This window comes from Papio anubis, chromosome 1 (genome assembly GCF_008728515.1).
Source record: "Papio anubis isolate 15944 chromosome 1, Panubis1.0, whole genome shotgun sequence".
NCBI lineage: Eukaryota > Metazoa > Chordata > Mammalia > Primates > Cercopithecidae > Papio > Papio anubis.
In genome coordinates, this window is record NC_044976.1 from 65578180 (window position 1) to 65601596 (window position 23417).

A 23417-nucleotide genomic window follows, 5' to 3' on the forward strand; every position below is an offset into this window, starting at 1 on the left:
TCTGAGGTTCCTGATAGTAAATCTGCATTGCAAATTCCGGATAGATGAACCACAATTTGAAAAAATATATTTGTTTGATACAATTTTAAACTTGCTAACCCCCACCTAATTTCCTATTTAGTATCATAAAAATATTTTCTGAATATTTTATAAAACTATGTATTATATATTTCTTTTAAAATCCTTTAATGTGTTCAAAATTATATATGTTTAAATTTATTTACACATGACGTTTGAGGAACACATTCACGTTATAAAGTAAGGAATATTTGTAGTAGTTATGACTACTAAGATTGTTCTCAGTACTCAAAAAGTCACTCTGAAAATACTAAGTTTACTAAAGAGAATGCTTTCAGAAATATTCATTGCAAAGAGCATGAGCTTTAGAGTTTTAGATTTAATTTCCAGTTCTGAAACTCATCAGTCAGGTGTTTTTTATGATACAAATATCAGAAAACTCAAGTGCAGGCCAGGCGCAGTGGCGCTCACTTGTAATCCTAGCACTTTGGGAGGCTGAGGCAGATGGATCACTTGAGGTCAAGAGTTCAAGACCAGCCTGGCCAATATGGTGAAACCCCAACTCTACTAAAAATACAAAATTTAGCAGAGCATGGTGGCATATGCCTGTAATCCCAGCTACTCAGGAGGCTAAGGCAGGAGAATCGCTTGAACCTGGGAGGTGAAGGTTGCAGTGAGCCAAGTTCATGCCATTGCACTCTAGCCTGGGCTACAGAGTGAGACTCCATCTCAAAACAAACAAAAAGAAACAAAAACAAAAAAACTACTCAAGTCCAGTCACTTAAATAGACATGGCCTTGTTTATATCAGGTCACAATTACATGTAATAACAGGTGGCATGATGATTCAGCAATACCCCAGGGATCTAGGCTCTTTTCCTCTTTCTACTCTGCGATATGCAGCGTGTTGACCTTAATCTTCAGATGCTGTATCTCCAGGCTTCTCATCCAAGTTCCAGGCAGGAAAAGTGGTAAAGAGCAAAGGAGTTCCTCCTGTGGACTTCCACCTACATTGAGTTGACCACAACGGTGTCACATGTCTACTCTGTCTGGATGGGAACCTGGCAGAAGGGCATTATAAATGGAGTTTGGTACCGTCATCCAACAGTATTAGCCATAGTTGCTAGCTGTGTAATCTTAGAAAAGTTATTTAGCCTCGCTGAGCCTCAGCCTCCTGTGAAATGAAGATAATTAATACCACAAAGCTTATAAAAAAGCAAATTATAGGAAGTGACTTGCATATAGGAAACGCTTACAATTAAGTACAACACAAAATAGTGTCTTAGTCCATTCAGGTGACTATAACAAAATACCTAGACTGGGTAATTTGTAAACAACAGAAATTTATTGCTCACAGTTCTGGAGGCTAGGAAGTCCCAGATCAAGTGTCAACAGATTTTGAGGGTCTGTTCCTCTTAGATGGTGACTTCTATATGTTCTCACATAGTAGAAGGGGCCAGGCAGCTCCCTTCAACCTCTTTTATAGGGGCATTAAATTGATTCATGAAGGTAGAGCCCTCATGACTTACCCACTTTCTAAAGGCCCTACCTCTTAGTACTATTACATTGGGGTTTAAGTTTCAACATGCAAATTTTGAGGGTACACTAATATTCAGACTATAGCAAAGGATATTATAATATTATGGCCCAAGGGAAACCTGACTGATTTGATTGAGGGAAATATTAATGTAAAGCCATAAAAATTATTATTTATAGGATATTATAGATAATTTTATTCATATATTTTTAAGTAATACAATAATTTTGGAAAAATCTAGAAAGAGATGTTGCATGTGCTCTAATAAGAAAGACTTATCTTTTATATGTCAATAGTACATTTATTCATTCAAACTAGAATGTAGGCTTAATGTGGGCAAGGATTTTTGTTTGATTTGTTCATTGCTGTATTGATTGAGCCTAGAATGGGGCCTGACACATAGTAAATGCTCAATAAATATTTGTTGAGTAATTATTCTAGTTGATAACTAGGAATAGACATTTCCTGCATCTCCCTCTCATTGTCTAGTTAAGTAATAATATAAGGTCATATATATTTTAAGAATTATTTCTCCCACCTTCTTTCTTAAAATCCAGCCTGGGTGACAGAGCAAGACTCCGTCTCAAAAAAAAAAAAAAAAAAAAAAAAAAAAAATCCAACAATAAACTATAGCCAAACTCTGATAAACCTAACCAAGTTCTGAATTGATGGAGGCCAGATTAATGGGATTTTATTACATTTTAAAGAGGACATAAAAGATATAAAAGGTTAGCATAAAAAGGACGTTCTCCTCTAGTAAAGTCAAAGGACTAACTTCCATAAATATAGACAGGTCAGAAAAGGAAACAAACACCTATTTATCTAATGATTAATTACAAACAAACTAATGTGTTGAAAAAAAGTAGAGAAGAGGGCTGGGCGCAGTGGCTCATGCCTGTAATCCCAGCACTTTGGGAGGCTGAGGTAGGTGGATCACTGGAGCTCAGGAGTTTGAGACCAGCCTGGGCAACATGGTGAAAAATACAAAAAATACAAAAATTTCTACAAAAAGATAAAAAATTAGCCAGGTGTGGTGGCGGGTGCCTGGAGTCCAAACTACTTGAGAGGATGGCTTGAATCCAGGAGGCAGAGGTTGCAGTGAGCCACTGTACTCCAGCCTGGTTGGCTTAGCCAGACCCTGTCTCAAAAAAAAAAACAAACAAAAAAAGAGACAGAGAGAGAGAAAGAAAGAGAAAGAAAGAAAGAAAGAGAGAAAGAGAGAAAGAGAGAAAGAGAGAGAGAAAGAAAGAAAGAAAGAAAGAAAGAAAGAAAGAAAGAAAGAAAGAAAGAAAGAAAGAAAGAAAGAAAGAAAGAAAGGGAAAGAAAGAAAGAAAGAGAGAGAGAGAGAAAGAAAGAAAGAAGAGAGAAAAGAAAAGAGCAAGGGCCGGGCGCGGTGGCTCAAGCCTGTAATCCCAGCACTTTGGGAGGCCGAGACGGGCGGATCACGAGGTCAGGAGATCGAGACCATCCTGGCTAACACAGTGAAACCCCGTCTCTACTAAAAATACAAAAAATGTGATGATGCCTGTGGTCCAGCTACTCGAGGCTGAGGCAGGAGAATGGCGAAAAACCGGAGAAAAAAGAGCTTTGCGTGGAGCCTAGATTCTGCCACGCACCAGACCCAGCTCATGACAGAGTTTTAGACCCAATAAAAAAGAAAAGAGTAAGCCGACTTTCTAGGACCATGTAATCTTTTTCTTCCCTCCAGGAGAAAGATCTGATAATATCGTTGGTCGAGGGTAGTGATGGTTTAAAGTTTTTCTAAATGTTCAGTTATTAGGGTATTTTCCACGTTGGCAACTAGGTAGAGATCAGCATGTGCAAGGTTTCACTTCTAGCTCATGTGGTTCAGTTTTCCAGTAAAATCACATGTACAGAGAAGCTTTTTACCTGAGACCACCTACTCGTTTCTCCAGTTGCAGAAAGGCAGTGTTTCCCCTATGGCAACATAGGTGCCATCAGGGGCCTCCTCGTGTTGGGGTGAAGTTGTGAAGTAGAATTTTGTCTGTTTTGCTTCATCTTCCCAGCACCTTTGTGGTGGCATGGCCAGACAGAGCCTCGTAGCTGTTCACATATTTTCTTTTACCTCCTGTATTTTGCTGTTTCAAAGGGTAATGATAGGAAAAAAAATTAAAAATAACCTGTGCTAATAACCATCTCCCTACTGTAGTCCCACTATCTTCAGCAATTTCATGTAAATATATTTTTTCTTTATCTTGGAAGCACTGGTAATGTCTGTCTCAGTGCATTCTACTCCATAAATATTTGTTGAATAAAAATGCATGAATGCATGAATGATAGCCCTGAATTCTGTCCCATTCAAGTCATCTTAGCAAATATTTATTTAGCATTTGATGGTTTCCTGGAATTGTGTTAAACTCTAGATATTTAAAAAAAAAAAAAAAGACATCATCTCTGTGCATGACAAGCTCATAAACAGTTTAGAATAACACCAATTTTGGGATTTTTCAGGCACCATGAAGACCAATAAGGCAAATATTTTTAGATGTGATATCATTTTAGAGTCCTTAAATTCAGCGGCCTCCTCTGTCGATTCATAAGGCCTGTTTGTTTTTGCCACATCTTCTTCTCTACATGCGTATTTTTAATAACCAGAAAGAGTTCTTAGATGTGATTCCAAATATTATTTTTAAGGCTATGTTAGGTTTCAGTAATTCTTTTAGGACTCAAAATGCAGTTTATATTTTAGAATTCATTTCCTCACTGATTGTGAGCCCAGAGAGCTAATTGCGGCTGGAGACAAACACAACCTTGCTGACTGATACTGTTTTATATTCATGACCACTAACCTCAGCTGGGCCGGGAGAGCCACACAGTAGTCCTACTACATTTCACTAGCCAAGTCACTGTCTTGCTAAGCCAGGTCATTACTTCATTACTTTTTCTCTCATCTCTCCTCTCCAGTATCTTCCCTTCCTCATTCTCTATTGAAGGCCTGCTTCCTATTTTCCTGAGAAAACAGAAGCAATGAGAAATACCACAGCCTCCCCCATTGACTAATGCGTTGACATCTGTACCCGTATGCTTGATCTTTCCTGCTATTGCTATGGATGAATTACCATTGCCCTAAGGTCAACTCTCCTTTAGGGTACTAGATCGTATCCTGCCTGCCTACTGGAGGACACTGCTCCAAAACTTTCCTCTCTTCCTTCTGCATTGTCATTGTCTCTGTCTTTACTGGATCATTCCCATCAGCTTTTAAGCATGCTGTAGCCTTTGCCCTTTTGAAAAACATAACCCTCCCTTGGTCCTTGTCCTCTACCACCCAATTTCTGTTTTTTTTTTTACGAAAAAATTCAGAAGAGTTTTCTGTACTGTCTGTCTCTATCTTCCCTCTTCTCTCTTTTATCCAGTTTAGTCATGTTTTGTGTCCTTACCACTCCACTGAAACAGCTCCTATCAGAGTCACTGATGATTTCCCCATTGCCAGATTGAATGGTTTAGTCTCAGTCTTTATCTTTCTTATCAGAAACATTTACTCTCCTAGCATTTAATGTAGTTCTTCACTTCCTTCTTTCGGCTTCCAGGACAGGACTCCCTTTTGCTGCTCCTCCCACCTTCCAGGAAGCTTTATCTCAGTCTCTTTTGCTGATTCCTCTTCATTTCAGATAAATTCATAGTGACCCAGAGCTCTATATTTTGTCAGCCTAAAAAAAGACACTAGGGAAAATTATCTCCAAATATGTTGCATTTACCTGAGAATATAAATAAGGATTATAATACAGAATGCATGACATGGCAAGGCAGCAGTGCATTTGGTGAGGGAAAGGATAAAGGGAACCTTTTATTACCAAAAAGGGATATCTGTGAGCTGTTTAGAAACAGAGTTCATTGGTTGCAGAGACTCAAAGCCAGAGTGATTGTCAGTTAATTAGTGGAGATGTTTTACTGGGTAAGCGGTCTTCCAAAAACGTCTTATCTGGATTACTGCAGTCCTAAAGAATGTCTAGTGATAAACCTTATCAAAGCAGGGGATGAATGAAAGGTTTTTAGAAAGTCCTTGGAAACAGTTCTTATCTTAGACATGTAAGCATGGGCCTCCTCTCCTTCAGGCCTTTCCTGCCCTATTTTGTCTGGGTCTGATAAAAGTGATTTCATCCTGGTATGTGCAACTTTCACACCTCAGACCTCTTATTATCTCTATCTACAGTCATTTCCTAAAGGATAGCCTTCAAATTTATGGTGTAAAACTCCCCAGTGTATATCTCTGTCTGAATATCTCCACCAAATACAGCTGCCGTGTTTCTAACCTGTCATTCAAGGTATCTTGAAGTTAACATTTTCAAAACCAAACACCCAGTTTTCCTCTCCCCAGACTTGCATTTCCCATTTCAGTAAATGGCAACTCTATCGTTTGCATTATTCAGGTCAAAATCAGGTATGTCCTCCTGGATTCCTCTCTATTATGCCCGTCATCTAATTGATCAACAAAACCTTCTGGCTCTATCTTGTAAAATGACCTCACCACCTACACTGAAATCCAAGTCACATCATCGCTCACTTGGGAGTACAAGAACTTTCTAACTGGTCAACTCGCTTCCTCCAGAATTGCTTACTCATAAGTTTTCACATTAATCCTTTTCACATGCACCTCAGGCCATGTCACCCTTCTGCTCAGAACCTCCCATTTCACTCAGAGATCAAAGCCAGAGCCCCTCAAGGACTCTTTGTGACCTTACAAGTCTTCTAAACTTTCCCCTCTTTCAGAACTCTCTGATTTCATCTTTAATTCCTTTCCTAGTAAAACCTCACTGACCTCTTTGCTGCTCTTTGAACAGGCCAAGCAATGTCCTACCTCAGGGCCTTTGCACGTTACCCAGAATGCTCTTCCTCCAGAGAGCCGCAGGGTTCTTTATTGCCCTAATGTCACCCTCTCAGATAAGACTTCCCTCATCTCTCTAAAAAACAAAAACCAAAAAACCCGCCCTTACTCTCAGAACTGCCTAACCTTTCTACTCCACTTTATTTTTCTTCTGAACATTTCTCACCATACATAGATCAGATTCTATATTTATTTGTTTCCACCAAAATGTGTGCTCCATGACAGTTGGGACTTTATTTGTTTTGTTCATTGTAGCCCCGATATCTAAAAATATACTTGTAATATAGTCAATATTAAGTAAATATTTATTGAATGAGTGATTAAATGAATGAAAGACACTATTTACCATTATCAAGATAAATCTGTAATGTTTATTGAAAATCTGTAAATTACAACTACATCTAGGTGCTCAGGGAACATCAGAAAAATATGCATTATACTAACTCCCTTCAACAAATCAACTGTCATGTATTAGCCCATGAAAAAAAGAAATAGAAATAAGATATTTAAAAACTTTGTAATATACAGTTCTGTAAACGAGGAAAAACCAAAGTGTTTTTCTCCTTTCTACTCTCAACAGCACTTCTGACACCAGATGTGGGAAGATTTTCCCCACACACCAATCATTTCTCCTGCAGACATCAGCTAGATGTCCTCTAATTTAATTCAATTCTGACTCTATCTACCTGGAGGTAGCATCAGATCCCACAGGCTAAAGGCTTAGTCCCACAAGAGTCAACCCTATCTTAAATGCCAATCACAAGCCCTGGGTCATGACCTGTGCATTTGACCAACTGGCTAAAAATTGGGATTTCCACGATACACTCCTCAGGTTTGATTAACTTGCTAGAGTGTTTCATAGAACTCAGGAAAACACTTTACTTATATTTATCAATTTATTATAAAGGATATTACAAAGGCTACAGATGAACAGCCAGATGCAAGAGATGCATGGGGCAAGGCATGCGGGCACGCCACCCTGCAGGCATCCTCATGTGTTCAGATATCTGGAAGCTCCCTGAACCCAGTCCTTTTGGGTTCTTATGGAGGTTTCATTACATAAGCATGACTTATCATATCATTGGCCACTGGTGATCTACTCAACATTCAGCTCTTCTCTCTTCCGAGGATATGGGGGTGGGTGAAAGGGGGAGGGGGTTGGGGGGACTGAAAGTTTCAATCTTCTCGTCACATTGTTGGTTCCCCTGGCAACCAGCCCCTACCCTGAGCCTCTCCAGGAGCCCCCAGCCATCAGTCATCTCATTAGCACTTTGGAGATTCCAAGGGTTTTAGGAGCTGTGTGCTGGGAACCAGACAGAGACCAAATATATATTTCTTATTATGTCACAATATCACAAGTTCTATATAAAAATAACCCTAAGGTGTAATTAGTCATTATTATCGGATTCTTCAATTAAAACAGTGCTTTGTGGTCTAGGTGCTAATATGGGGTAGACTTTAAGAGCAGAATTAAATTACTTAGTAACTATGGTTACTGTCAGTTTGAAAATACATTTCCATTTTGACTTGTGGTCTCAGTATGTGTGGTAAAAGAATTAGCCACAAACCAATGAAGAACATACAATGTGGTTTTCTCTAACTGGAAAATATTCAAAGATGTCCTACTTACTACTTACACAGAGTTGCCATTTCCTTGTTTTCACATTTGAATTCTGACTTAGCATGAGGTTAACATACCTTATAACAAGTTCTCTGTTAAGGTATTTATATTTCATCTTATTTCAGAAAGAATGTAAAGTAACTATGTAAACGTCTTGATTTAATGGCATAAGTTAACTTAAGATACAGTAATACAACAGAAATTTCACTGATAAGAAATATAGCAATTTTAAAAGTTTCATTTGTATTCTTTAGAATGTGTCAAAGTCACATATCATAAATATCTTTTTTTAAAAAAAAAAAAAAAAAGGAGACATAGTCTCACTCTGTCATCCAGACTGGAGTGCAGTGGTGCAATGTCAGCCCACTATAGCCTCCATCTCCTGGGCTCAAGCAATCCTCAGCCTCCTGAATAGCTGGGAGGACGGGTACCTGCCACTGTGCCTGACTAATTTTTGTATTTTCAGTAGAGACAGGGTTTCACCACATTGGCCAGGCTGGTCTCAAACTCCTGACCTCAAGTGATCTGCCCGCCTCGGCCCCCCAGAGTGCTAGGGTTACAGGTGTGAGCCACCACGCCTGGCCTCAGCCAGTATCTCTTCATTCAGAATAATTGTTGTTTAATGAGTCCTTCATTATGTGGGAAGCCATCTACTCTGTTTCTTATTTCATTTACTCATGATAGCAACATTACTCCTATACTGAGGATGAGTAACCTGAACTGTATACACCTTCAGTAACTTGCTCTAAGTCTTACAGCTTATCAAGGGGCAGAGCTGGGATTTGAAGGTAGGTCTGTCTCTAAAACCCAACCCCTGTGATTTTAGTCGCCATGACATATCCTTCTAGTCCTCTCATGGTGTTCATAGTGATCTCACGCTGGTATGAGGAAAGGGGCAACACAGAAAAAATACACTGGAACTGAAAAACCTGAGCTGAACAGGAGGAGTTGCTCCTCAGTCCTCCAATGACTATCAGCCTTAGAGAGATTCCTTGACCACTTGCGGAGGTTGTCTTGTTCTGGTCGTAGCAATAAGTTTATATAAATTATATAAAATATAGAATTTCTATAGTACTTAGACATGTGCTTACTACTTGGTATTAATAGCATTAGGCTGGTTCCTTTTTTCTGTGTCTCAGCAAGCGTGTTTCTTGGATTCCAAAAGATGTAAGTGGCTGGCAGGTTTAATCCTGGTAGGATATTTTGGGGCTGGAAAAATTTAGGAGCTGCTGAAAAGATATATGGTAGTAACAGGACTGGGTGGAGCCGCAGGGAGGTACAGTGATTTTTAAGCTCCATCGTCTGCACAAATCCAGTCAAGGCTGTCCCTGAGAGAGAGGACTGTTGATGGTATTATATTTAAAAAATCAGGTTAGAGTCTGCCTCAACGGCACAGACACTATAATTGGAGCAGGACAAAGAAGATGGCATGACTCCTGATCAAGGACGGCATGCAAATGTGTGAAGTATTTCCATCTGATGAAAATAAGAATGTATATGGCTGAGCACAGTGGCTCATGCGTGTAATCCTCATGTGGGAGGATCCCTTGGGGCCAAGAGTTCGAGACCAGCCTGGGCAACATAGCGAGGCTGCATCTCTTTAAAAAAAAATTATTTTAAATAAAAAATTAGTTGGGCCTGGTGGCACATGCTTGCAATCCCAGCTACTCAGGAGGCTGAGGTGGGAGGATCACTTGAGCCCAGGAAGTCAAGGCTGCAGTGAGCTATGACTGTGCCACTGCACTCAAACCTGGGTGACAGAGTGAGACCCTATCTCTAAAAAAATAGAATAAAACAAGAATGTAGGCTACTTGGCTTTCCAGCATTGTTCAGATTTCAAGGTTATTTTCCTTCTAAAGTAGTATATCTGTATCGGGTTGTTTCACGATGTAATGCAATTAACTTAGGAGTCTGAAAGTAATATACCACACAGGTAATAAAGACCTAGAGCATTGCCTTAGCTATCAAAACAGGGAAAAAAGATAAAGTAAGAAAATAATATTTTAATGCTTAAAAAATGCTTAACCTTTTTTTTGAGATCGAGTCTCGCCGGTCGCATAGGCTGGAGTGCAGTGGCCAGGATCTCAGCTCACTGCAGCTCCACCTCCCTGGTTCCCGCCATTCTCCTGCCTTCAGCTCTCCCGAGTAGCTTTGGGATCATGCTTCCCCACCTCCTCGGCCTCGGCTAATTTTTAGAATTTTTAGTAGAGACGGGGTTTCACCGTGTTAGCCAGGAAAAATGCTTAACCTTCTTTAGTAATTGGTTGGCTCTTGAAGGTGACGAAGAGAAAGTTGTTAAAAATGGGAGATTGAGAAAGGAGGATAGCATGCCTTTGACAACAATGAAGATACTGGCAAGAAGTGCTGATTTGCATGGAAAGATAATTTAGTTGTCAATTTTCTATAGTTCTGTTTCCAGTCAGACATCCAAATGAAGCTCCCAGTGAGGGCACGGGTATGTGGGAGACACACATGTGAAATCGCAGTTGAAGCTGGGAAGAGAGTGAGCCCAGAAAAAAGGGGTCACGGAAAAGGCAAGCGCCAGGACTGACCTTCAGTGTGAGTGGACTTAGAGAAAACCAGATGGAAGACTGGAGGGGCACATGTCACTAAGCAGGTGTGCGAGAGGGAGGCCCTCTAACCCAGAAAACAGGCTTTGGGTAGCAAGGGAAGTAAGAATTATAACCAATCAAGAGGGATAAATGCTTAAATGAGGATTCAGAGGACTTCACCTTGCAAAGGACACCATTTTAAAAGAGCCATTTCAAGGAAAAGTAAAGGCAAACATCACAATAAAAGGACTAAAGACCAAATGGGAATAAGTTGAATACAGTTACCAAGGAGGCAGAAAATCTGAGAAACTTAAGAACATGAAATAATGGAGTAGGTAGTTCAAAGGGCTCAAGAAATGGGAACTGAGGAAAGTCTAGTGAAAACACTTCCATGTCACAAATGAATCTGATTACAGATTACGTTGTGTTTTGGAGTCTGAGGGGGGCCTATTTGTCTCTGCAGAAGCATGAGTGAACGAGGAGTGGGACAAGAGGTTAGGAGATTTGAGGACACTCCTGCGTTAGTCCATTCTTGACTTGCTATAAAGAAATATCTAGATCAGGTGTGGTGGCTCACACCTGTAATCCCTGAACTTTGGGAGGCCAAGGCAAGAGGATCACTTGAGCTCAGAGCTCGAGACCAGCCTGGGCAATGTGGCAAAACCCTGTCTCTACAAAAAATTAGCTGAGAGTGGTGGTGCGTGCCTGTAGTCCCAGCCACTCAAGAGGCTGAGGTGGGAGGATCTCCCGAGCCTGGGAGGTTGAGGCTGCATTGAGCTGTGGCCACACCATTGCACTCCAGCCTGGGTGACAGAGTGTGACCAAGGAAGGAAGGAAGGAAAGAAGGAAGGAAGGAAGGAAGGAAGAGAGAGAGAGAGAGAGGAAGGAAGGAAGGAAGGAAGGAAGGAAGGAAGGAAGGAAGGAAGGAAGGAAGGAAGGGAGGGAAGAGAAAAGAGAAGGGAAGGGAAGGGAAGGGAAGGGAAGGGAAGGGAAGGGAAGCGAAGAAAAATACCTGAGGCTTGGTAATTTATGAAGAAAAGAATTTTATTTCAGCTCACGGTTCTGCAGGCTGTACAGGAAGATGGTGAACAAGACAGAGGGAGGGGGGAAGTGCCACACTCTCTAAAATAACCAGATCTGCCTGAACTCAGAGCGAGAACTCCGTCATTACTGCCAGGAGGGCAGCGAGCCATTCATGAAGGGTCTGCCCCCCAGGCCTCACCGCCAACACTGGTGATTACATTTCAACATGAGATTTGGAGAGGATAAGGGTGGAAACAATATCAAATCTCTTTGCAGAAATCAGAGGAGCAAAGAAACATTCTCCAGCACTCCTTTCACCGCTGCCTCCAACTCTCGTCCACTAAAAACACCGTGTGATTATTTGGGGGTGGAGATTTAAAAACAGAGACTCAAAGTTTCTGTCCACAGTGAATGAATACAATTTGAAATTTTGGCATTAACATATATCATTTGAAATTCTACCATATTGGGCTTCTTGGAGATTCTCATTCAATTATAAAAACTTAGATAAATATGCTTGGAAATGATACTTAATAGCCCTCTCTATTCCCCTGTTCTAAACTAGATCTTTCTTCTTTATCTTTTCCATCCTCTTCCACAGTGCATGACTCCCTTTCCCCTCATCAAACCTGTCATTAGGTCCAGTCAGTTCTACACTCAAAATCCTTCATGGGCTGGGCGAGGTGGCTTATGCCTGTAATCCCAGCACTTTGGGAGGCCAAGGCGGGCAGATTGCTTGAGATCAGGAGTTAGAGACTAGCATGGGTATCATGGGAAAACCCCATCTCTACAAAATACAAAACTTAATTGGGCATAGTAGTACGTGCCTGTGGTCCTGGCTACTCAGGAGGCTGGGGTGGGAGGATCGCTTGAGCCCAGGAGGTCAAGGTTGCAGTGAGCCATGATGGCCCCACTGCACGCCAGCCTGGGTGACAGAGCCAGACCCTGTCTCAAAATCCTTCATATCCACCCCCACTGGCTTCTGCCTACTTCAGACTAATAATCCAATTCCGGATTGTTGTATAGCCTTTTGGTTTTTCTACTACCACCACTTTCATTTCCCATCAATCCTCTGTAAAGGTGCCAGACAGCCCCAGAGACCCTCAAAATGGTGTGAATCTCACTATATGCACTCTCTTTCTATCACTTACATGACATGTCCCGATCCATCAGTAGCTCACGGAAGGTCTTCTGACAGGCCTGTTCTGCTACAAGTGTCTTCTTGCATTTTCAGGATCCAGGCTATTGCACTTGTTGAACCTTCTCAAAAATGTCATGTAGTTTCATGTATTTGTTTCAGAACATGCTGGTTGTCTCTGTCCAGGAGGTTGGCCTTCCCCTACGCTATCATGATCTCTTACCCCATCCTGACTCTTCCCCACCACTCCATCCTCACCCTATATCCTGATAGAAATGTCTGACTTCACAGTCCTTGCACTGAACCAAAATGCAGTACTCCTTTCCAAAGGTAGCTATTCTGGCTATTCCAAACTATGTCCAGTGCTGACTTCACTAATACGCACAGTAGGCACGGTGGCTAGGGCCCACGATAATTTTAGGAGTCCATGAAAATGTTTAATTTTACTTAAAGTCAGAAGAGAAAAATAACTGTTACGTTCATGTATATGCATGCATATGTATACATCTATGTATATGTGTGTATATTTATGTGTATTTTATATATTTATATAATATATATACACTCTTTTTTTTTTAATGGAGGAAAGGGTCCATGAAGGCAGAAGTGTTCAGGGTCCACTGAAGTCATACTGTGGCCCTTGTCAGATTTGAATTTACTTTTTAAAATTCTGAAAATAAAATCAATTTTGAAATATTTTTCAGTAAAGGGTTGCATGTTTGAAAGCAGGCTTAAAAAGGTAGCATTTTTGTCCAGGCACAGTGGCTCATGCCTGTAATCCTACCACTTTGGAAGGCCAAGATGCATGGATTGCTTGAGCCCAGGAGTTTGAGACCAGCCTGAGCAATATAGCAAGACCCTGTCTCTATTGTTTAGAAAATTAAATTTTAATTTTTTTAAAAAAAGGTAACATTTTAAAATTCTGGAATAATTAATTCAACCTTTTTTTTTTTTTTTTTTTTTTTTTTTTGAGACAGAGTCTCACTCTGTCTCCCAGGCTGGAGTGCAATGGCGTGACCTTGGCTCACTGTAGCCTCCACCTCCCAGATTCCAGTGATTCTCCTGCCTCAGCCTCCCAAGCAACTGGGATTACAGACACATGCCACCAATTTTTGTATTTTTTAAGCAGAGACAGGGTTTCATCATGTTGGCCAGGGTAGTCTCGAACTCCTGACTTCAGGTGATCCACCTGTCTTGGCCTCCCAAAGTGCTAGGATTACAGGTGTGAGCCACCATGCTCAGCCAATTAATGCAAACTAAATACAATTTATGATTATCTTTTTTTGTTTAAGTTTAGAGACAGAAGAAGAGCAACAGTATCTCACCTCAAGCTATATTAACATCTCCACTGATTCATTACAAGGTGGCAAGAAGTATTTGGTTTGGGTCCAAGCAGAAAATGCACTAGGCATGGAAGAGTCAAAACAACTGCAAATTCACCTGGACGATATAGGTAAAGAATAAGAAATTCTGTAATGTCTTTAATAATAACCAGTTTGCGGTGATCTAGTCAAATGAGGTCTAGATCTGAAAAAAGTTCCCCTAAAGTTCCTGCAGAGCATGATAAAGGAAACAGAAATTACCCATAATTCTATCTGCCCAAGACAATTTAGAGATGAGGAGTGCTGCTGCCATTTTGTCGTATATCCTTCCAGTCTTATTTCTAAATTGCTGTATGTGGCCGGGCCCAGTGGCTCACGCCTGTAATCCCAGCATTTTGTGAGGTCGAGGTGGGTGATCACTTGAGGTCAGGAGTTCGAGACCAGCCTGGTCAACATGGTGAAACCCTGTCTCTACTAAAAATACAAAAAAAAAAAAGAAAAAGAAAAAAATACAGCCGGGCATGGTGGCAGGCACCTGCAGTCCCAGCTACTCAGGAGGCTGAGGCAGGAGAATTTCTTGAACCTGAGAGACAGAGGTTGCAGTGAGCCAAGATTGTGCCACTGCATTCCAGCCTGGGTGACAGAGCAGAACTCCATCTAAAAAAAAAAAAAAAAAAAAAAAAAGATGTATGTGTTTTTACAAATATTTATTGGAAACTTCTTGTTTCTAAGCATTGTTCTAAAGGCTAGAGTGAATAAGATAGACAAGGTACCAGCCCTGAAATAACTTACCATCTACTAGGGAAGGCAAAAAACAAAAACAAAAACAAAAAACACACAAGAAAAACCCACAATTATCATGATAAAGTTTGTTGAGTCTTATGTTGTCTAAAGTACAGCATGCTAAAGTCATACTCTATCTACTACTTGGGGACTTATGTAAGGTTTGTTTGTTTGTTTGTTTTTTATTTTGAAAAGTTTTACAAAATACATAGAAAATTGCAGAGAATTATGTAGACCTCTCTGTTCATCAGCCAGATTTAACAAACATTAATAGTTTTTGTTTCAGATATTTTTATACCCTACCTTTTTATACTTACATATTAGTAATAAACAATTTCTATTAATTTAATCTATAGTTTTATTTTTAATGTTGTCTGAATATATAGCAGTTTAATCCCTATTGTTGGAGATTAACACTGTTTTCAGTTTTGAACCATATAAACTATATTGCCATGAACAACTTTGTGGCTATTTTAGCATAGTTTTTGATTGTTTCCTTAAGATAAATTCCAAAAAGTAATTACCCTTGAGCCTTTTACAACTACATCCAAGTCCTAAAACCACAATTCAGCCAAATGACACCAAGTCTGAATCATCTTCTCTTTGGAGATCCCAGTAACAATGATTCCTGTTGTTATAATTAAAGATTATTTCAATAAGCTAACATTTATTGAGCACTTTCTTACGTACTAACTACTTTTTTTTTTTTTTGAGGCAGAGTCTCACTCTGTCACACAGGCTGGAGTGCAGTTGCATGATCTCGTCTCACAGCAACCTCTGCCTCCTGGCTTCAAGCAATTCTCATGCCTCAGCCTCCCTAGTAACTGGGACTACAGGTGTGTGCCACCACGGCTGGCTGATTTTTGTATTTTTAGTAGAGATGGGGTTTTGCTATTTTGGCCAGGCTGGTCTCAGACTCCTGAGTTCAGGCAATCAACCCACCTCAGCCTCCCAAAGTGCTAGGATTACAGGCGTGAGCCGCTGCGCCCAGCCAGCTAACAGCTTTTCACATACATTATTTAACCCTCATATCAACCCTATTTTATATGAGATTATAATTTATATATTATAAAACAGGTTTGATGGCATTAAAAAAATTTGAGATCACAGAGGTAGGGAACATTTAATTCCAATATTTTTGACTCTGATCCTCAGTCTTTATGAGAAAAATAAAAGCACATTGCACTGTATCTGACAACTTTTCTGCTGATTAGTGTTCTAGGGAATATGAAGCCTTCACTATGGGTACCCTTCTGGGATCACTGAAGTCTTCTATTGCAACTAATGAGCTCTACTTTTCAACTAACCTCAACTATCTCAACTAATGATATTGGTGTAAAAATCTGTTCTTATGCTCTGAATATATATATACACACACACACATATATATGCACATATATATACATATATGTATATATACACACATATATATGTGCATATATATACACACACACACATATATTTTTTTTTATAGAGAGAGAGAGGGGGTCTCACTCTGTCATCCAGGCTGGAATGCAGTGACACGATCACAGCCCACTGCAACCTTGCCTGGGTTCAGGGGATCCTCCTGCCTTAGCCTCTCAAGTAGCTGGGATGACAGGCCACATGCCACAGTGGCTGGCTAATTTTTTTAAATCTCTTTTAGAGACAGAGTCTCATTTTGTTGCCCAGGCTTGTCTCGAACTCTGGCTCAAGTAATCCTCCTGCCTTGGCGTCACAAAATGCTGGGATTTCAGGCATGAGCCACCATGCCCAGCCTGAATATTAGATTTGAAAACACACTCTGTTGAATATGATGATGGACAATTACTCCGTTTTATTGTATATCCTTGGAGTTACAGTTCTCTTGACTATGCTCCATACATTTTTATAAATTTACATTTGCAGGTAGAATGCAGTAATATACCCTTTTCTTATAATAGATGCCCCTCAATGAATTAATGATGTTTAAAGGCTACCATGACCAGTATCATTTTAGCAGTGCAATTTTTAGGAACTGAATTATAATAATAATACTTTTATTATTATTATCATTACGATCTTATGATCTTAATATCATTGCATCCATTTATTTAGTACCTCCTGTGTTCCAGACACCTCTCATGAACATCACATTTCATTCTGGAAACAGCCATGCATAAGTACTACTGTCCCCATTTTACAGATGAAGAAAGTGATAAAATAATTTGTGCAAAGTCACTTAGCTAGTAATGAGGAAAGCCAGATTTCATCCCAGACATGCTGACTTGCCATAGTGTACCACCACCCCACCTCCCATAGAGGAAAAAAATCTCATCTGGCCTCTAGTTCCAGACTGACTTCTCACAATGGGAACTAGGAGTTTGTAGTCGTTGTTCCTTTTCCTTCTTCTCCTTCTTTCTCTTTCCCTCCTCCTCTTGCTCCACCTCCGCCACCTCCTCCTCCTTCTCCACCTCTTCCTCCCCTTTCGTCTCTATTTCTTTCCTTGCCTTTTCATTATCCTGAAATGTACTCAGAAACTCAGGTTGAAAAATACAGATTAATTGTATAGGAGGCCCCAGCCAACAAAACCACCAGATTATTAACAGATGAGCCGTCTTCATGGGTAACACTTTAAGAATGAGACATTTCATATTAGATAAACGAACTGTTCTATGCCACTGAGAACAGAAGACTGTCCTGGGAACAATTTCCACATAGCAGCTACGGGCTGGGCTTTCATTACATTAGGGAAGTTATGCTGAATGGCAGGGCAGAGTTAGTAGCACAGTAACACTTGGCAGAAAAGCATATGAGAGGAATGCTTTTAACTTCTCTTGTAGGGAAATAAATTCGAGTACAGAAAGTGTTGTGCTTTCTACCTGCCATTTTGAATATTAATTCTCCCCATTATACAAATATGGATAAATGTGTTGGAAATATGCTAAAAGGCTAAAATCTCACTTTTATTTCAATACAAGTAGAATTTTAAAATATGACATCGATAATGAAATTGATACTTTTTTGTTTTTGTTTTGAGACGGAGTCTCGCTCTGTCGCCCAGGCTGGAGTGCAGTGGCCGGATCTCAGCTCACTGCAAGCTCCGCCTCCCGGGTTCACGCCATTCTCCTGCCTTAGCCTCCTAGCTGGGGCTACAGGCGCCCGCCACTATGCCCGGCTAATTTTTTGTATTTTTTTAGTATAGGCGGGGTTTCACCATATTAGCCAGGATGGTCTTGATCTGACCTCGTGATCCACCCTCCTCGGCCTCCCGATACTTTTTTAAAATGTAAGATCTGGTGGAAATATGTGAAACCTACTTAGTAAGAATAAAAATTCAACATTTAAGTCTTGTGTAACAAACTAAATATTCAAGTATGTATTATATAATAAATGCCAGTTTGCAAAAATATGAACTCATTCAAACCTAAAGACTTAAATCTGGATTGCACTACCCTGCTTTATGGCTATGATTCTTACTGTGCTATCTGCATTCCTTATAAGACTAAACAGATTTTTGCTTTCTCCTCAGAATAATTCTTTTGCCAAAAGAGTCCTAGAATGCTTGTGCTGCTGTAACAGTGGCCAAGCCGAACTCAGAGGCGGGAGACAGGTGGAGGTGGGTGACAGGAGGAGGTGGGAAATTTATGACCTTGAGGGTGCTTACATAATCCTAAGCAATTTCAGAGCCCCAGGGATCCACGCCCTTGACTCTAGAATCTCTGAACACTGATTTTTTTTTTTTTCGGGGTGGCAGTTAGGCAGTCTTGCTCTGTCACCCAGCCTGGAGTGCGGTGGCATGATCTCAGCTTACTGCAACCTCTGCTGCTTTGATTCAAGTGATTCTTGTGCTTCAGCCTCCCAAGTAGCTGGGATTACAGATGTCTGCCACCACACCTGGCTAAGTTTTGTATTTTTAATAGAGACAAGGGTTTCGCTATGTTGGCCAGGCTGATCTTGAACTCCTGACCTCAAATGATCTGCCCACCTCGGCCTCCCCAAAGTGTTGGGATTACAGGCGTGAGCCACTGCATCCAGCCTGAATACTGATTCTTATTACAAGAAGCTTGCACTAGTAAAAGGAAATCAGCTATGGAATTCAGATGATAAAAGTTGCGTACAGTAAGCTTGTTAACTAAATTAAAGCTGCTGTTACTTCTACACCAGGTTTAGCCCCAAAATTTTATTATAGGACTGTGCTACTAGACAGCAAATCCTTAATTTTTATTTTTCTCTGTAAATCATCTACCTTTGCACATAATTTTAGATAATGATAGTATAATAGTCATTGTAGTAAAACAATACTTTTCTTAAAGCTTTATAAACTTAGAATAAATGAAAATAAACTAATTCATAGAGAATATTAACCTGTAATAGTGGTTTCTAAAAACATGCCTACAGGCCCTTGAGTTCTTTGTTAAATAATACATCTAGCAAAGTCATAGGTTTTCATTGTTCCTTAGGGAGAAATGGAAAGTGTTAATGATTCTATTCTGTTCAGACAGAACAAACTTAGAACTACTTACACAGTTTAGAAACATAGAGATTCCAACTATATACCTCCTACTCTAACAAAACAACTAATAAAATAATCAGTCAGAATTTCAGTTCCCGCTTTGAAGGTTATTATTATAGAACATGCCAACAATTTATAAAACCTTAGAGTCTTATGAGACCTGCTTTCTTCAAGTCAAAGTTTCAAGGAAGAGCAGATTTATTGTAATGGAGAACAAAACAAGTTAGCAATAGATATAAATATTCATATGTTTCCCTAATACACAAGAGAAGGAGAAAATTATTGTGGTAAAACATCTCAATTGAACATCTTTTTTTCTTTCTTCTTTCTTTCTTCCTTTTTTCTTTTCTTTCTTTCTCTCTTCTTTCTTTTCTTTTCTTTCTTTCTTTTCTTTCTTTCTTTCTCTTCTTTCTTTCTTTCTTTCTTTTCTTTCTTCTTTCTTTTCTTTCTTTCTTTCTTTCTTTTCTTTCCTTCCTTCCTTCCTTCCTTCCTTCCTTCCCCTTCTTCTTTTTCTTTTTCTTTCCCTCCTCCCTCCCTCCCTCCCTCCTCCTCCCTCCCTCCCTTCCTTCCTTCCTTCCTTCCTTCCTTCCTTCCTTCCTTCCTTCCTTCCTTCCTTCCTCCTTCCCTCCCTCCCCCTCTCTCTCTCTTTCTGTTTCTCTCTTTCTCTCTTTCTTTTCTTCTTTTTTGACAGAGTCTCGCTCTGTCACCCAGGCTGGAGTGCAGTGGCATGATCTCAGCTCACTGTAACTTCTGCCTCCTGGGTTCACGTGATCCTCCTGCCTCAGCCTCCTGAGTAGCTGGGATTGGCACATACCATCACGCCTGGCTAATTTTTTCTAATTTTAGTAGAGACAGCATTTTGCCGTGATGGCCAGGCTGGGTCCCAAACTCCTGACCTTAAGTGATCTGCCCACCTTGGCCTCCTAAAATACTGGAATTACAGACATGAGCCACCATGCCCAGCCTTTCTTTCTTTCTTTTTTTAAGACAAGCTCTCATTCTGTTGTCCAGGGTGGAGTACAGTAGCACCATCATGGCTCACTGCAGCCTTGAACTCCTGGGCTCAAGTGATCCTCCCATCTCAGCCTCCTGAGCAGTTGGAGTTTAGGCACACATCACCACACCTGGCTCAATTTAACATCTTATCAAATCTGATCATCTGAACTAAATTTGGGTGCATATCGTCTCTTCGTCAACAGATGCAGGGAAGAGGAGATAGCTCCTTTATCTCATTTTTGTACTCTTTTGTTAACAAGGCTAGGCTCTGGAATTTTATTAGTTAGGATTATAAGGGAGTGGAAGGTCAGGGAAAGACAGGACTATTAGAGTTCAGTTGTTTAAAATGGGGAATGGGTTGAATAGAATTGTCCTTAACAGCAGTTTTCTTCTACATTACAAATTAGTGAATAAGAAAATGTTCATTAATTGTTCATTAGATCATGAATTTTATTTTATTTTTTTACTTTGAGCTTTCACATGTCTAGATATTGATGAAAAGATGACAGTTTCTCTCTAGGCAAGTTTTAAACAGCCAGGTCTTTTTTTTTTTTTTTTTTTCCCTAGTGATACCTTCTGCATCCATCATTTCCAGGGCTGAGACTAGAAATGCTACAGTGCCCAAGACCATAATTTATTGGGACAGTCAAACAACAATTGAAAAGGTTTCCTGTGAAATGAGATACAAGGCTACAACAAACCAAACTTGGAATGTAAGCTCAACTTTCGTTATTCTTTAGCATGTGAATGAATGATTTAAAAGCCAACCATCAGTGACTACAGTGGACTTATTATGTCTATTTTACATGTTTTTAATCTGATTGTTTGCATGATATTGAAGCCACTTTAGTTTTTGTTTTATAAAATAATTTCAACTTTTATTTTAGATTCAGGGGCACATGTGCAGGTTTGTTTCCTGGATATATTGCATGACACTGAGGTTTGGGGTATGATTCCTGTCACCCAGATGCTGAGCATAGTTACCAATAATTAGTTTTTCAACCCTTGCCCTCCTACCTTCCTCTGCACTCTAGTAGTCCCCAATGTCTATTGTTGCCATCTTTATGTCCATGAGTACCTGATGTGATTTGGCTGTGCCCCACCAAATCTCAACTTGAATTGTATCTCCCAGAATTCCCACGTGTTGTGGGAGGGACCAGGGGGAGGTAATGGAATCATGGAGGCCAGTCTTTCCCATGCTATTCTAGTGATAGTGAATAAGTCTCACAAGATCGATGGGTTTATCAGTGGTTTCTGCCTTTGCTTCTGCCTCATTTTCTCTTGCCACCACTATGTAAGAAAAGCCTTTTGCCTCCTACCATGATTCTGAGGCCTTCTCAGCCATGTGGAACTGTAAGTCCAATTAAACTTCTTTTTCTTCCCAGTCTTGGGTATGTCTTTATCATTAGCATGAAAATGGATTAATACAGTATACTGGTACCAGTAGAGTGGGGCATTGCTTAAAAGATACCCGAAAATGTGGAAGCAACTTTGGAACTGGGTAATAGGCAGAGACTGGAACAGTTTGGAGGGCTCAGAAGAAGACAGGAAAATGTGGGAAATTTGGAACTTCCTAGAGACTTATTGAAAGGTTTTGCCCAAAATGCTGATAGCGATATAGACAATAAAATCTAGGCTGAGGTGGTCTCAGATGGAGATGAGGAACTTGTTAGGAACTAGAGGAAAGGTGACTCTTGTTATGTTTTAGCAAAGAGACTGGCAGCATTTTTCCCCTGCCCTAGAGATTTGTGGAACTTTGAACTCGAAAGAGATGATTTTAGGATATCTGGTAAAAGAAATTTCTAAGCAGCAAAGCATTCAAGAGGTGATTTGGATGCTGTTAAAGGCATTCAGTTTTAAAAGTGAAACAGAACATAAAGGTTCAGAAAATTTGCAGCCTGACTATGCAATAGAGAAGAAAAACCCATTTTCTGGGGAGAAATTCAAGCCAGCTGCAGAAGTTTGCGTAAGTAGCAAGGAGCCTGATGTTAATCCCCAAGACCACGGGGAAAATGTCTCCACACCATATCAGAGACCTTCACAGCAGCCTCTCCCATCACAGGCTTGGAGGCCCCGGAGGAAAAAGTGGTTTCATGTGCTGGGCCCAGGGTCACTGTGCTGTGTGCAGCTTAGGGACTTGGTGCCCTGTGTCCCAGCTGCTCCAACCATGGCTGAAAGGGGCCAACATCCAGCTTGGGCTGTGGCTTCAGAATGTGGAACCCCCAAGCTTTGGCAGCTTCCACATGGTGTTGAATCTGTGGGTGCACAGAAGGCAAGAATTGAGGTTTGGGAACTTCCACCTAGATTTCAGAAGATGTATGGAAACGCCTGGATGCTCAGACAAAAGTTTGCTACAGGAATGGGGCCCTCATGGAGAACCTCTGGTAGGGCAGTTCAGAAGTGAAATGTGGGATCTGAGCCTCCACACAGAGTCCCTAGTAGGACACTGCCTAGCAGAGCTGTGAGAAGAGGGCCACCATCCTCCAGACTCCAGAATGGTAGATCCACCAACAGCTTGAACCATGCACCTGGAAAAGCTGCAGACACTCAATGCCAGCCCATAAAAGCAGCTGGGAGGGAGATTGTACCCTGCAAAGTCACAGGGGTGGAGCTGCCCAAGACCATGGGAACAATCCACTTGCCTTTTATGAGTTGCTAAATAGACAAATCTTCAACTAAGAGGAATCTATCTGATTAGCTATTTATAATTCAGTTTCTCCTAGGGTGAAATTTATATCAATGATCATGGATAAAAAATTTAAGTATTCCGTGCTGAAATTTGACAGGCATCCAGGGAAACAAAAATTCTTCAGAAAGGAGAACTAAGATTTATGAATGTTTCTTTTTAAGTGAAAAGTGTACAGTTCGGAGTGTAATATTTATTACCAGTATAGGCCTGAGTCTTAGGTGAGCTTAAAGATGATGATAATCTGAGTAAAGATGAGTTTTAAAAAGTGGATGTCTAGAGAAATAAACGAACCATCCTTAAATGCCAAGGATAAATTATCTAGTGTCTTAAGAAAGGCATAGCTGCAAGGTTCATTAATAAAGTCATATCAGATAACAGCACCTGGGAACAATGTAATAAAAACTCAGTAATTTCTACTGTGG

General features: G+C 40.4%; 1 protein-coding gene across 1 annotated transcript in view; it reads left to right on the top strand.

The window, feature by feature from the left end:
• IL23R (interleukin 23 receptor) overlaps nt 1–23417 on the top strand; it is an 85149-nt gene that overhangs the window by 15086 nt on the left and 46646 nt on the right. The window contains exons 5-6 of the mRNA XM_009210427.3: nt 14024–14184; nt 20874–21019. Of these exons, the coding sequence (XP_009208691.1) occupies nt 14024–14184; nt 20874–21019 (307 nt within the window). The remainder of the gene's footprint in view (nt 1–14023; nt 14185–20873; nt 21020–23417) is intronic.